Source organism: Eretmochelys imbricata, chromosome 12 (assembly GCF_965152235.1).
Source record: "Eretmochelys imbricata isolate rEreImb1 chromosome 12, rEreImb1.hap1, whole genome shotgun sequence".
Classification (NCBI taxonomy): domain Eukaryota; kingdom Metazoa; phylum Chordata; order Testudines; family Cheloniidae; genus Eretmochelys; species Eretmochelys imbricata.
Genome location: NC_135583.1, coordinates 3,697,982 through 3,711,386, shown reverse-complemented (window position 1 = coordinate 3,711,386; position 13,405 = coordinate 3,697,982). Strand labels below are relative to the sequence as shown.

The 13,405-nt window shown below is 48.9% G+C and overlaps 1 protein-coding gene across 6 annotated transcripts in view; it reads right to left on the bottom strand.

Moving 5' to 3' along the window:
• The window catches only part of VAC14 (VAC14 component of PIKFYVE complex), a 199,891-nt gene that overhangs the window by 116,095 nt on the left and 70,391 nt on the right, over window positions 1-13,405 (bottom strand). For all 6 annotated transcript variants that reach the window (XR_013347723.1, XM_077831576.1, XM_077831574.1 and 3 more), the window contains one exon: window positions 2,503-2,653. Coding sequence is in view for 5 of the 6 variants with exons in the window: in XM_077831576.1 (XP_077687702.1) it covers window positions 2,503-2,653 (151 nt within the window). In the remaining variant the exon portion in view is untranslated. The remainder of the gene's footprint in view (window positions 1-2,502; window positions 2,654-13,405) is intronic.

The following is a 13,405-nucleotide window of genomic DNA, read 5'->3' as shown; positions in this document are numbered from 1 at the left end:
TCACGCTCCAAAAGGCCTTTTCAAAAGGCCATAACGTTACAAATTCAAACCCCAGAGCATCCTAGCCTAGAAGCAACCCCTCACCTCACTAAGGACTAATCCTGTGCTAAATCATAGTCATTGGACCTATGTGTGAAACATGCGGGCAGTCATACCAAGGAGAAGGTGGTATGGCCACCCTTACAGAACTCCAGGGAAACACTCCTTTCCAAAAAGTTTACTTTTGGTAAAAAGCCAAATCATGAGAATTTCAGCCCCCTAAAGAGTAATCTGCCAGAAAGTTATAAGCAAGTGAGAACAGGTTTACAAAAGGAGAGCGTTTTGCAACCCGAACTATAGCACCCACCTTTAGCAACCATTATACATGCATCCTGCGTACCCTACACACACTTGACACTGTAGCGACTGGCACTCTAAATACAGAGGACAGCTAGACACGGATGTAGCCAGATTCTTCCAAACCCTTGATTTTTTTTTTGTACTATACTTGAATAATTGAAGCCTAGTTTCTGTTCCAGTTAAAGGGGCCGTGCAGTATTCAGGATACATGCCATACTGCAGGCTATTTTTAGATAATCCACAAGGAAGGAAACCTCAGCCAGCCAGCCATCAGCATGATTTAAAATGCAGCTTTGCAGCTGTTTGGCCAATGCTGCGTAAGTGACTCCACCCACACAGTGTCAATCTTGGACATGGAGAGGATCAACAGCACTCGCAAAGCACTGCATTAGGTTTCAAAAGTTACAAAAGCCTCTGACGAGGCAGCGTTGGCTCTCACCAGACTAGCTCATTAGGCACGTCAGTCCTTCTAAGGCTACAGGCCTGCACACAGGAAGCAGGGAGGGTTGTGTTAGCTGAAATAGTGCAACAATTCTAGAGGGTCTGAGTAGGCCTTTGGGCCAGTACTTTCCCAGCAGTGAGGCAGTCTGTGGGCATCAAGGAAGAGGAGGCAGGAGGGCAAGTAGGTGGCTGCACCACTTTTTATTAGCATTCATGCAAAGTGCCACTGATGTGAACGGCTATTTACAGAGAGACCAGACAGCCCTTACCCTGAGACGCTAACAATCTAACTCCAGCAGGAAACGGATCCATTTGCCCAGGAGGATATGCCTGGTTTTGAGGACTGAGGAATGTGCTCATGCAGGCTATGTCTACACTATGAGCTAGGGGTGTGATTCCACTGCTCACACATGCTCACGCTAGCCCAGATATAAATAGTGTAGCCACAGTAGCTTGGAGGGACGCACGGCTGACTCACCAGTTTCAGGCAGACTTGTACACTGCTACTTAGACTCGCTCTAGTGCCATAAGAGCTAATGCAAGGATGGGCACAGGCGCAGGGGAACCACGCCCCTAGCCTGTAGTACTGAGACAGCTACAGAGACCTGCAGCACGAGAGGGGAGTGAGATGTGAAGGTCTGGAAGAGCGGGATTGCCAGCTGCAATGGCTGAACTGCTGTTCGGGGAAGTGGGTGGATTCCAATTGTAAATGACTTTTTCTATAAAACCCCAAAGTATGAAGATTCCCCTCCTCCAGTTTTAACATTTCACCTGTCCTGGCACTTGGGACAACGTAGAACTTCATTTTACAGAAATGAAGCCAAGGACACTTGGAACATATCTCTGTGTAACACTATGGACACAGACCAAAACATTTTCAATTGGGGCCTTTACATTTTGGGTGCCTCAGTTTTTGGAAAAAGAAAAGAAGGACGTGTGGCACCTTAGAGACTAACCAATTTATCTGAGCATAAGCTTTCACGAGCTACAGCTCACTTCATCGGATGTTGTAGCTCACGAAAGCTTATGCTCAAATAAATTGGTTAGTCTCTAAGGTGCCACAAGTCCTCCTTTTCTTTTTGCGAATACAGACTAACACGGCTGTTACTCTGAAACCTGTCAGTTTTTGGAAGCCTCCAGCTTAACATCCTGGACCTTGCCCATCTAGTGCATTTTCTGTGAGGCTCAGAAACTGGGGGTGGGGAAGGAATCAAGGTGGCTTAAACTGGGCACCCAAAAAGCACAGATACTTTTTAAAGTTTGTGGCCGCCATATAAATATGGCATCTGATTGATGAATGGCTCAGCTCACAGCTCCTCCTTCCCCAGGTCTCCTTTCTATGATCAGGAGAGTTTAATTTGTTCTATTTTGGGCACTTACTATTAATTGTTCTGAAAAAAGTTAGTCCCATTTAAGTGTGGCAATAATGTGACCAGTGTATCAGATATAAAAATATTGCAGGAACCGTGGATTGCTTTCGTGGCTGAATCCACAGATGGGTAGATAGGAGCAGCTGGAGAACACTCTTCTGCATCCCAAAATACCCAAGCAATGTGGGGGCTGGAACTGGTATATTGATTCATTACTCCAAGAGAGTCCCTCTTTGCCAGACCAAATCTGACAAGTGCCACTTTGCCTCAAGAGAAATGAAGCAGCTAGGAAGGGAGAGGATGCTTAACAATTTAGATCACTGTCAGGAAGATACGGACGGAGGGCACTTACCAGAGGAGCTCAGCTGGCTGGCTTTGACGGGAATGTGTAACTCCGATTGGCTGAATCGCGTATCAGAGCCATCACATGGCCCCTGATCTTCTGTTTGACCTGCAGGAGAGGAGGCGATCTCAGCCAAAACTTCTAGGTCCTTCAGGATAACCTGGTAAGAGGCATGGACAGCACACAGGTGAGTAATGACAATGCAGCCTGGCGAACCTGTAGAGGTGGCAGGAGACTAGACACTTTGAGCCCTTTCTTTTTGAAGTGATTGAAAGGAAATGGGATCCAAAAAGCTAACCCTACTGACATGGATGAGGTAGAAGTGGGGAGGCCAGGACTCCTTACAGTGAAGTTCCTGGCATACACCTCCCATGGAGAAGGGCGGGGCAGAGAAATGGAAGATCTATTGTGTGACTGCAAAAGGGCAGGTGACCATTAAACTTGGGCCAAACTTATACAGTCAGCACCCCAACTAGACCAGGACTTGCTGCTCTCCACCCAGAGTATATCTGGTAAAAGCCAGTGGTTTTACTTCTCAGCTTCACTTCACAAGAGAAGTGAAAAATTCAGGTAAAGGAGGTAATTGGACAAGACATTTTCCCACCATGCAACGAATGTTGCAAACCAGCCTGGACAGCCAGCAACGTTACTGGAGGGAGGCATGGGAAACCTGTGCTGGGGATTTCCAGGCACTCTGCAGCCAGTCACAGAGTTCTGCAATTCTTGAATGTAGTTTTCATTTAAACAGGAGCTAGCAGCCATTTTGTTTGCAAGGAAAGTCTTTCAGGCACCAGCCAATGCAGTGCCATCTCACTGAGTGGAATGACAGCTTAGAGAGCTATGAATTGTGTCGATTAATCTCAATGGATCGACTCCGAAGACTGTTTAAAATGGCAACATTAATCCAGTGCTGATCAACTCAAAAGAAACTTCTAGCTAATGGGCTTATCTAGCATTGGACACCTCACTCATGTGAAAAGGAATTTATGTTGGATTGAGGCTGAACGCTTTAACAGCTTTATCCAACACTGGTCATTCTCTGCACAGGACTTCGCCATCACCCGCTCTTCTCTCTACACCTCTGCAGTGGTCATTTACAAGATTATGAGGATAATTATGGTTTTCTACAATTGTCCTGATGTCCCAATCAGTAATAATGGATCTTTTTCTATCCCTAGCTGTTTTATTGGTCACCACCATCTCTCTCATCATCCTCCTACTTACTGGAGATTTGTAAAGCATGGGAACAACTAGACACACAGGCTGATACCTTTGGGGAGCCCTGCTGCACCAACCAGCGCACAGGTACTGGGCAGAGTGGGTCTCCCACACACCCTCCAGAGTGTTGCCACCTCTTGCTATTCTATTGCAAGTCTTGGACTATTTGGCATTCTACTTGTATATTTACAGCTCACGGAGTCATGTAATTATTTGGGAATTTCAGCTTTTATTATTAATTATTATTATTTATTATTATGAAAAGAAAAGTAACCTTCTCATCCTTATGGCTGCAGAGAAGAACCATTTTTTTTTAAACCATGAATTTTAAGCCACTTGTGATTTTTGAAGTCTTGGGGTGGCAATCCTGTGTCTCAGAGTGCTTAGACAATAAAGTCACAGGGCACTCAGGCAGTGGGCATTATCCCTATTTCACAGATGGGGAAAGTTAGGTGCCAAGACTCAGGTTTTAAGGCCAGAAGGGACCATCATGATCATCTAGTCTGATCTCCTGCACATTGCAGGCCACAGAACCTCACCCACCCACTCCTGTAACAGACCCAGAACCTCTGGCTGAGTTTCCAACATCCTCAAATCATGAGTTAAAGGCTTCAAGTTATGGAGAATCTACCATTCACTCTAGTTCAGACCGGCAATCAAGACAAACACCCCCCTGGTTCTCTGCCAATCTGACCCAGGGGAAAATTCCTTCCCAACCCCAATTCTGGCAATCAGTTAGACCCTGACCATGTGGGCAAGACCCTCCAGCCAGACACCTAGGAAAGAATTCTCTGTAGTAACTCAGAGCCCTCCCCATCTAGTGCCCTATCTCCAGCCGATGGAGATATCTGCTAAGAGAAGTACTGGATGGGCCATATGCCCTTGTAGGCAATCTCAGGTTAAGCGACTTGCATGAAGAGTCAGGAAGAGAATCTAGCTCTTCTGATTTTCAGTCCCGGGCTTTGTCCTCTTCTAGGCCATCCATCTCCCTTAGCGTCCAGGCCAATTTCCTGCACAACACAGCATTTCTCAGACAGGTTCTCAGGGCTTGTCTATACGGTAAGTTAGTGTGTGGAAAGCCAGGGGGTGAATCTCCAGCTCATCAGCTGGCTGCACAGTAATGTTCCATGCAGACAAGCCCTCCAAGTCTCAGCCAGAGTTGCTCCGAGCAGATGTAGGAGACAAAACAAGCTGATTTGGGGAATGCAAATAGCAGCTCTCTCCTGATTACAGCTTCTCTTTCCTTTACAAAAGCCTACGGAAAGTACGTAGATGAACAGGCACAGCCCTCCTCTCACCCACTTATTGTCGAACGCTACCAGAAGCGGCTCTGCTCACCAGCACTCTTGCACACTGAAGTAGACAGCAGTCTACAAAACAAACCCTGGCTGAAACCATTCCCACTTAGCGCTTGCCAGGGGCTGTGAAGGAGTAGGGGCCAGAAAATAGAGCACCCTCTGGGCTCACATCTCACTGAACAGATGCTGCCCCTCCAACCGACTCCCATCCCTGCTGGACCATGTGGATTTCTAGCTCATCAGGAAGGATGTTCAGGTGGCTCTGAGGGAGGGGAGAACCACCTACATTTGGTTTAGCCTTCGCTGCTGTGAAGCATGGCCACATGAAGCAAAGCTACAGAGTGTATTAACCTACAGAGACCGGAGCTTAGGAAACCGTGAAAAACAAAAAGCTCCAATACACATGGGAGGTCCCTGCATGCACAAACATTGTTAAGTAACTCCATGCAACTCCCTCCGGGGGAAATAAAGGACAACAACAATCTTAGAGACAACAACCGTGCACGGAAGGAGAGAAAAAGCAAGGCCCGACACAGATGTGTGGTCAATACTACTTTGAATATAGGACAAAACCATGGTAATGATCGAGCCAAGGCTGGAACAGCACAGCCATTTCGATCCCATTTTAAAACAATGTCCTTTTGGGGCTGAGATTTCTCATGTGTCGGCCCAACTCCGGAACAATTTGTTTGGGGTTGGCTGCAGGGCTCAAAGCTAATCAGTCCTTTTGGAGTCATCCACACACAGGAACAGCCTCTCCACATTTGGGGCTCAAATCACTCCAGGCTTGCCTACCCGACCGCCTATGCCGGTATAACTTCTGTCACCAAGCAACGCAAGCTACTCCGACCTAAGAGCCTCTTGCAGAGGTGGTTTTAGGAGGTGGACGGGAAAGCGCTCTCCTGTCGGGACAGAGCGTCTTCACCAGACATGCTACAGCTGCACCGATGTAGTGCTTCTAGTGTAGACTAGCCCTCACATACGGCTTTGTTTAAAAACAGGAAAGTAACTCGGCATGGGTTCCCCCCCGGAATGAGGAGCTTGTGAGCAAGAGCTGCCCTCTAGCTAGCAAAGGAATGGCATCTGGAAACGGAAGTTAAGTTTGAGAACGGTGCTCCAGAGTCATCCCAGGTCTGTTGGAAGCCAATGGAAGGTCTCCCATTGACTTAAGGGCCTGGTCCCAAAGCCTACAGTGCATGCCCAGAAAGACCACCACCTTCCATGGGGAGTTAAGCACAAAAGCTTCCAATGACCCATGGCAGCCAGGAGCTGCAGGGTTCCCTGCTTCCTGTGGCAGCCGGGAGCTGTGGGGTATCCCCACCACCTGCAGCAGCTTGGAGCTCCAGGGGCCGCCAGAGGCAGTGGGGGTACCCCGCAGCTCCCTACCTGGGGGCGGCCAGGGACGCTGCAGCTCCCGACTGCCACAGACTGAAGTCACAGTGGTCGCTGGATGTCATGGATTCCGCGACTTCTATAACCTCTGTGACTACATCATAGCCTTATGCATTGGCTAATGAAAAGGAGCTGCAGTGCTCCTGCATCTCAGTGACCATGGCCTGCGTTTGCTCTTGGAGCCTGCTCTTCCTGCATTGGCTCAGCATGCACTTTCTGTACAGTACTGATGTTCTCCACTGTCGCTCACCCTGAGAGGAATCCAGCTGGGGAGGGCAGGCGGGCGGAGTGTTTTGTATGCAGAGCACATCTTCCCGCAAAGCGCCGCTGAAGCACTTGCTTTCTTTGTGTGAGCAAGAGAATGAAACAGGGAGGTTACAGGAAAGCAATATCCTGCAGGAGCACAAATGCCTGCCATTGCCATGGCAACAGGCTGGGTGCCAGAGAGGCACATCAGCTGGGTCCCATCATTCCGGAGCTCGGCTGCCATTAAAACCTCCAGCACTTGCAGTGAACAGGGCTGGAGCCATCAGCCTCCCAGGTGGGGGGCGAAGACTCTGGGGTCTTACATGGGGGCGTGGGAGAGATAGATCCAATGGCATTTCAGATGATGGAGTAATCACTCGGGATCCACTCCTGATGGATGGAGCAGCACAGCTAGGATAACCATGCCCCCTGCCTTTACCCACAGAGCCCAGAAAGCACTGGGGGCTGCCATGCAAGCTCTCTTCAGCGCGACGTGGGGAACGAACAGGGATTAGTGGCTTTAGTCTACAAGGCCAGATGTTGGAGATCTGGGCTCTGTTCTTAGGTCTGCACTGACTGGTTGGGTGACTTTGGGCAAGTCACCGTGCCGCAGTTTCCCCATCTGTAAATTGGATGATGGATGCTTAGCCATATTTAAGACAGAGTTATAACCCAGGCTCAAAACTAGCAGAGGCCAGCTATACCTCCCAGTCAATAATTGAGCTCATTCTGGTAACAAGAAAAGCGATGAACGTAGCAAAAATCTGTGTCCTACAATTCCTGCAAAGAAATTCTGCCACTGCACAGTTCTTTGGATATAGCCGCTGGCACCGCTGGCTTTGACTGTCGCTCACTTAGACCTAGAGTCCCTACTAGCAGAAGGGCTGAAACTATTTGAGAACATGAAGATCTGATGCATTTCACCTCCATTCAGCATGAAGTGCCCCTCTCCCCCACCACACACGCATCTACAATGGTTGCTGAAGCAGAGATTTCCTTTGCCTCCCCTCCACTACGTGTGTTTCTCCCCACCACTATCGAAACTGAGCAGCTCACAAGCTTTAATGTACTCTACCCCCTCCCCATGCAGAAGGCAGGGACAGCTCTTTTACAGAGGATGGGACGTGGGCACAGAAAGGAACAGAAACCCAATCTCCCGGTTATCAGTACACTGCCCTTAACCCAAGACCATCCTGCCTCTATTCCTCCCCCCCGTGTGCTAGCCTATTCTCCATATAGCCGAACCAAGGGGCAACCAGTGCCACTTACACAATCTCCCCAGCCAAGAGAGTTTTCCTCAGCTGGGTTTCCTAGATTCCAGGAGGCGAGGCTATTTGGGTGGTGCTCTCTGCAGTAGGAACAAGTGGCGCTTATTAGTGTTAATTGGAACAAGCCTCAAAAAGGAGAACATGTCTCTTAGGAAACATGAATAGTAACCAGGTCAAAACATTCGGCGGGCACCTTCTCACTGATAGTTACTGGTATCCCCATTTAGCCAGAGCTAGCAATGGCAGGGCTGGAGAGTACTGGAGAGGAAAGTTACCCCTCCGCATGGCTGCAGATAGGCCTGGGGGGACAGACAGAGAGGGAATTATAAGAAGACAGGAAGGTTGTAACAAACTAGCTGGTTTCCTTCCTTGTTGGGAGTACAGATTTCTCTCTACATTGCTCCCAAGCAATGGTTTTAAAGGCATAGAAACCAGAGATTTGTAGGTTTCAGAGTAGCAGCCGTGTTAGTCTGTATTCGCAAAAAGAAAAGAAGGACTTGTGGCACCTTAGAGACTAACCAATTTGAGCATAAGCTTTCGTGAGCTACAGCTCACTTCATCGGATGCATGCAGTGGATTTGTAGGTCTCTTCTGTTATCCAGATCTAGGTCAAGTTAATTTGCCTCTTGTTCTGGCTGAACTGATCTGATACTAGCATCACTGGCTTCTGAGGAGGCTTTCAGGCAGGGCAAGGCGGAGAAAGCAGCCCCCACCCTTCATTTTCCTCTGCAAAGACATCACCCGTCTCTTAGAAGTAATGTACCATGACACGCGAGCCATTCCCTAGCAACTCAGCAGTGCATCCTGCTGCCACCCAGTAATCCTGCTCATGGGGGGAGCGTACACTCCGGGGGGCAGCCCTGCTGCTCACACGCTGATTCGGGAAGGAGAACAGGAGGAGAGGAGAGAGTCAGCAGGACCACAGGTGCTGAAAGCTGAAACACTTGACGGGTGCTGCCCCACTGCTAGTTGAGCAGGTCTCCCTTTGGCACCTGGCAAAGGTCCCCAGCTGCTGATGGGATGGCAGGGGGCAGACAAAAAGCCTCAGTTCTTGTGACCCAGGCACCTTCCCACACTGAAAGCGCTGAGCAGATTCCCCCGAAGCCTTCAGCAGGCAGGTGCCTTTGGGGAGCGCAGCCTCTTATTAGGGAGTTCTGCAGGCTTTGCCCTGGTGGCAAAGAGTTCGTCTCCTTCTATAAGCAGCGTGTGAACATCAGAGAGGAGCATGTCTCTTCTATCAACGCTGGAAGTGCTTTCATCACCTTGGAACGAGAAGAGCCCCATGTCCCTCATTAAGGGGATTCAGAAGAGAGATCCCATTCCCATCTAGTTGTCGACAGCTCCACTCTCCTCCCACTCACACAGTAACAAGCTCATTCTAGCACTGGTATTCGCTCCAGTGATGGACTACACTGAGATCAGAAGTAGAAGTGTTATTAAATGAACGATATAAAGAAGCCTAAAAAGGGTAAGAGGAGGGATAAAGATAGTTTTGCCAGCACGTTTTGTATCTGCCTAAGTAACACACATAGATACACCTTGCGCCACACAATGTAAGTCCTATGGAATGGCCTGGGTTAGCCAGACCTCCATATTATCCAGAAAGCATTACAGCCCCACATATTAGCATAGAGTCACAGGGTCCACCGGATCTAGTCTGACCTCCTGCATGTCAGAGGCCACTACACTCCAGCCAGTTACCCCTGCACTGAGCCCAATAACTTGGATTAGACCAAAATTATTATAGCCCTCCGGAGTCTAAACTACAGTATGCCACAGGCAGAGAATAGGAGGGACCGAGGTGCACCAATGCCCCTGCAATGGCAGGGAACTGATTTGGTGAGATACGACCCAGATGAATTTATATTCCAGTGGCACCTAGACACCAGAAGAGATGAGGGCCCCAATGTGCACACACAGTGAGAGTCCCTGCCCCAAGGAGCAGAGGCCTGGGTGACAGTTTTTGTACCAGTATAACTGTGCCTGTTCGCAGGTGACATGTATTTACCAGCATTGTTACACCGGTACCGCCCGTAATGTGGGCATAGCTCCACACAGCCTTAGAGTGCCGTATGCTGGTATAGGTCACTTGTGTAAAAGAGGGGGAATATACTAGACCAGTAAGGCATCTTCAGACTGGGGTAGTTTATTCCCCTCCTCACATAGGAATAAAGCACCTTTATACAGTATAATGCGTCCAGATTAGGGGGCTGTGCAGCTTTAACTATACAGCTAGAAGGCGGTACAACTTCTGTCCAGAGAAGCCTTACAGTCTAAACAGACAAGAGACCAAGGCTAGAAGAAAGGAAAGATCATCATGCCCATTTTACAGATGCGGAACTGAGGTACAGAGAGACTAAGGGAATATCTGCACAGTGATTAAATGACCATGGCTGGCCCAGGTCAGCTGACTTGGGCTCATGGGGCTGTAAAATTGCTAAGTAGATGGAAGTGGGGAGGGTCCCAGAGCCTGGGCTCCAGCCTGAGCCCAAACTTTCACACGGCAATTTTTAAGCCCATAGAGCCCAAATCAGCAGACCTGGGCTATGGTGGCCATGTTGTGGGTTTTTTATTCCAGTGCAGACATACACGGCAGTAGGCAGGCCACTGAGGGTAAGAAATCTATGCCAGAGGCAGGAGCTGAAGTCCCAGTCCAATGCCTTAACCATGAGGCCTCGCTTCCTCACTGAAATTCACTCAGCCAGCCAGCTTCCTCAACATCTGCAGGACGTTCGAGGAACAGAGCTTCATTACATGCATGACACATGCATGGCACAGATAACCTGCACTGAAGGTAAGACAACAGGGCCAGTGGATAGGGCTCTAGACAGCCAAGTTTTACTGTTGGCCCTGCCCCGAACTCATACTTTGCCTACACAAAGTTACACCAGTTTAGTTAAACTGGTTTAACTCAACCAGTACAAACCCAGGCGTCACCACTCTTATTTCTGTTTAAGTTTATTAGAAACAGGTTTAAGATGAACTGAAATAAGCTGCTCTTAAGCCAAATACCATCCATGGAAGAGTTTGCAGTTTAAATTCACATCTGTAGGTGAACAAGTGCAGCTCTCTGTGCCGACAAGCCCACAGCGTGACCTTTAGCTTTGGTCTCAGTTTCTTCAGCTGTGAATCAGGATTAAGGCCCATCTTTGTAGAGTGCTTTGAGATCCAAGGAGAAGTATTTTTGATGCATTATGTACCATAACATTTACTGTGCACAGGATGCTACACAGGCAACTGAGCTAAGTTCACTCACATGCATCCCCACCCCAGGGGTTCCAACAACATGGCAACCACAAGAGCAAAGCTCCAGTGGGTTGTGATGTTATCAGGACTAACAGCAACTGTCAGAACTGCCCCGTGTTTTATGCCTTTGAAAATCTGTAATAAAGCACATTTTATCTGATGAGATGCCCCTCATCCCTCCTGCACATTTAAGTTTTTTTAAAAAACTTCAGCTATGAAGAACTGTCACTACTGGCTGATGGTCTGGGACATTGGAGGTCACCTCACCAGTCACCCCTTGAATGTAGATCATCAGAATAGTGCAATTACCATTCAAACACTTAGACTGCTGCTAGGGAGTGAACTCTGCATTCACCGGAGTGAACAAGCCTTCATTTGCAGTGTTGGTCCCAAGATCGGAGACATAATGTGGGTGAGGTAATAACTTTCACTGCACCTGGGGGAAGTAACAAGCTTTCGAGCTGCCAGAGCTCCTCCTCAGGTTATCCACTCCTGGTGCCTCTCAGCACATGCTCAGGAAATCCAACAGCATCCCACTGAGTCAGGACCCCATTGTGGCAGGCCCTGCACAAACCCCCCCTCAGATCAGGGCTCCCCATGCCAGATACCACTCAAACCACATCCTGCCCAGTGGGAGCCATGCCCAGAGCTGGGGATTGAGCAGAGCACACAGCGAGAGGCACCAAGAATGGGTAACCTGAAGAAGAGCTGTGTGTAGCTCAAAAACCGGTGCCTTCCACCAACAGAAGTTGGTCCAATAAAAGATATTCCCTCACCTGAATAATCCTTGACAACACACCCAGGGAACCCCCTTTCCACCATACCCAGGGCTGGGACCCGTGGGAAGATTAAGGTTTCAGGAAGAGCTGGTGGAAAGGAGCAGTTCACAGTTGTTTCAGCTTTCAAATACCAGCACAGGTGCTCCAGGCCTCTGGTACTGTTCCAGCGTGTAGGGTACCCCAGAGCAAAGAGAGATCTGCTCTCATTCTTAAAGGGATTGGCGGGGGGTGGGGAGCAGATGCCCCAGAGCCAGCTCCAGTCAACATTGCTCAAAGAGGGCCCCCAAACCACTGACTAGGCTGTTTAAAGATTATGCAAGGTTATTCAGTGACGAGCAATCCCTGCTCTGCGAAAGCTGCCACCCAGAAGGAAAGGGGTCAGGGTCCCTGTAATGCCGCAGATCGCTGGGAAGTGGACTCTGCCACTGGGCGCCATGTGAAATTGCTGCTGCAGCACAGCACTGCATTTTGTTACACCCTTAAAACTAGGGCAAGGATGCCAAAGCATTTCACAAGCTACTGCGGCAGCCACCTGATGAGCACAAGGGTTGGGAAAAGAGACGCCCAAAGACACTCTGTCCTTGCACAGTTAACTATGAAAGGCCCTAAAGCCAGAAGTGAGGAGATGAAAATCCTTGCCTCAGCATGTAGGCTACTTAAGAAACCCTAAGTGTGCCTGCAGGCGCATTCCCTGAGGGCTAATGGAGCCAACCACATGGTTGAGGAGGTTATTCAAGCCCTGCAAATATCCTCCAGAAAACGGAAAGGATCAGAACTACACAGGTAAGAGAGTCAGGAGGGTGAAGAGGGAATCTGAAGAACAATTAGCCAGCCATGTAAAGGCAGATACATTATTTAATCCATCGGAAGTAGGAAGGCAGTGAAAGAATCTTTAGACCCACAAGATCACCAGGGAGTAAATGGAGCAACTAAGGAGGATAAGGACAACATGGTGAAGCCTGAAGCCAAGCAGAGGGCATCAGGACAGCACCAGTCTTTCATCTGCTCTGGTCAGGCAATAAGGAGGACATGTGAATTAGACAGCATCCCGAGAGGAGATAAGAGAGCAAATGAAAAAATAAACGCAAGGGGTGTCCACTAGTTAGGATGATAGTCTAGAACTCTGGACACCTGGGTTCAATTCCCTGCTCTGTCACAGACTCCATGTGTGACCTTGGGTGGGTCACTTAGCCTCTGTGCCTCAGTTTCCCCATCTGTAAGATGGGGATAGCAGCCCTGCCTTGGCTCACATGGGGGTTGGGAAGATAAATACATTAAAGACTGAAGTACTCAGATGCTACAGTAAGAAGGACCTCAACTACCAGAGAGAGAGAGAGAGCGCGCACGCAAATGCAACAAGTAACCAGGCTTCTCCTGGACAGATTAAAACGCTGCAAAGCCACTCAGAAAAGATGTCCTCAAAATTCAGCTGTTTTCCCCAAGCTCCAGGAAGAGAAGCTGGCAG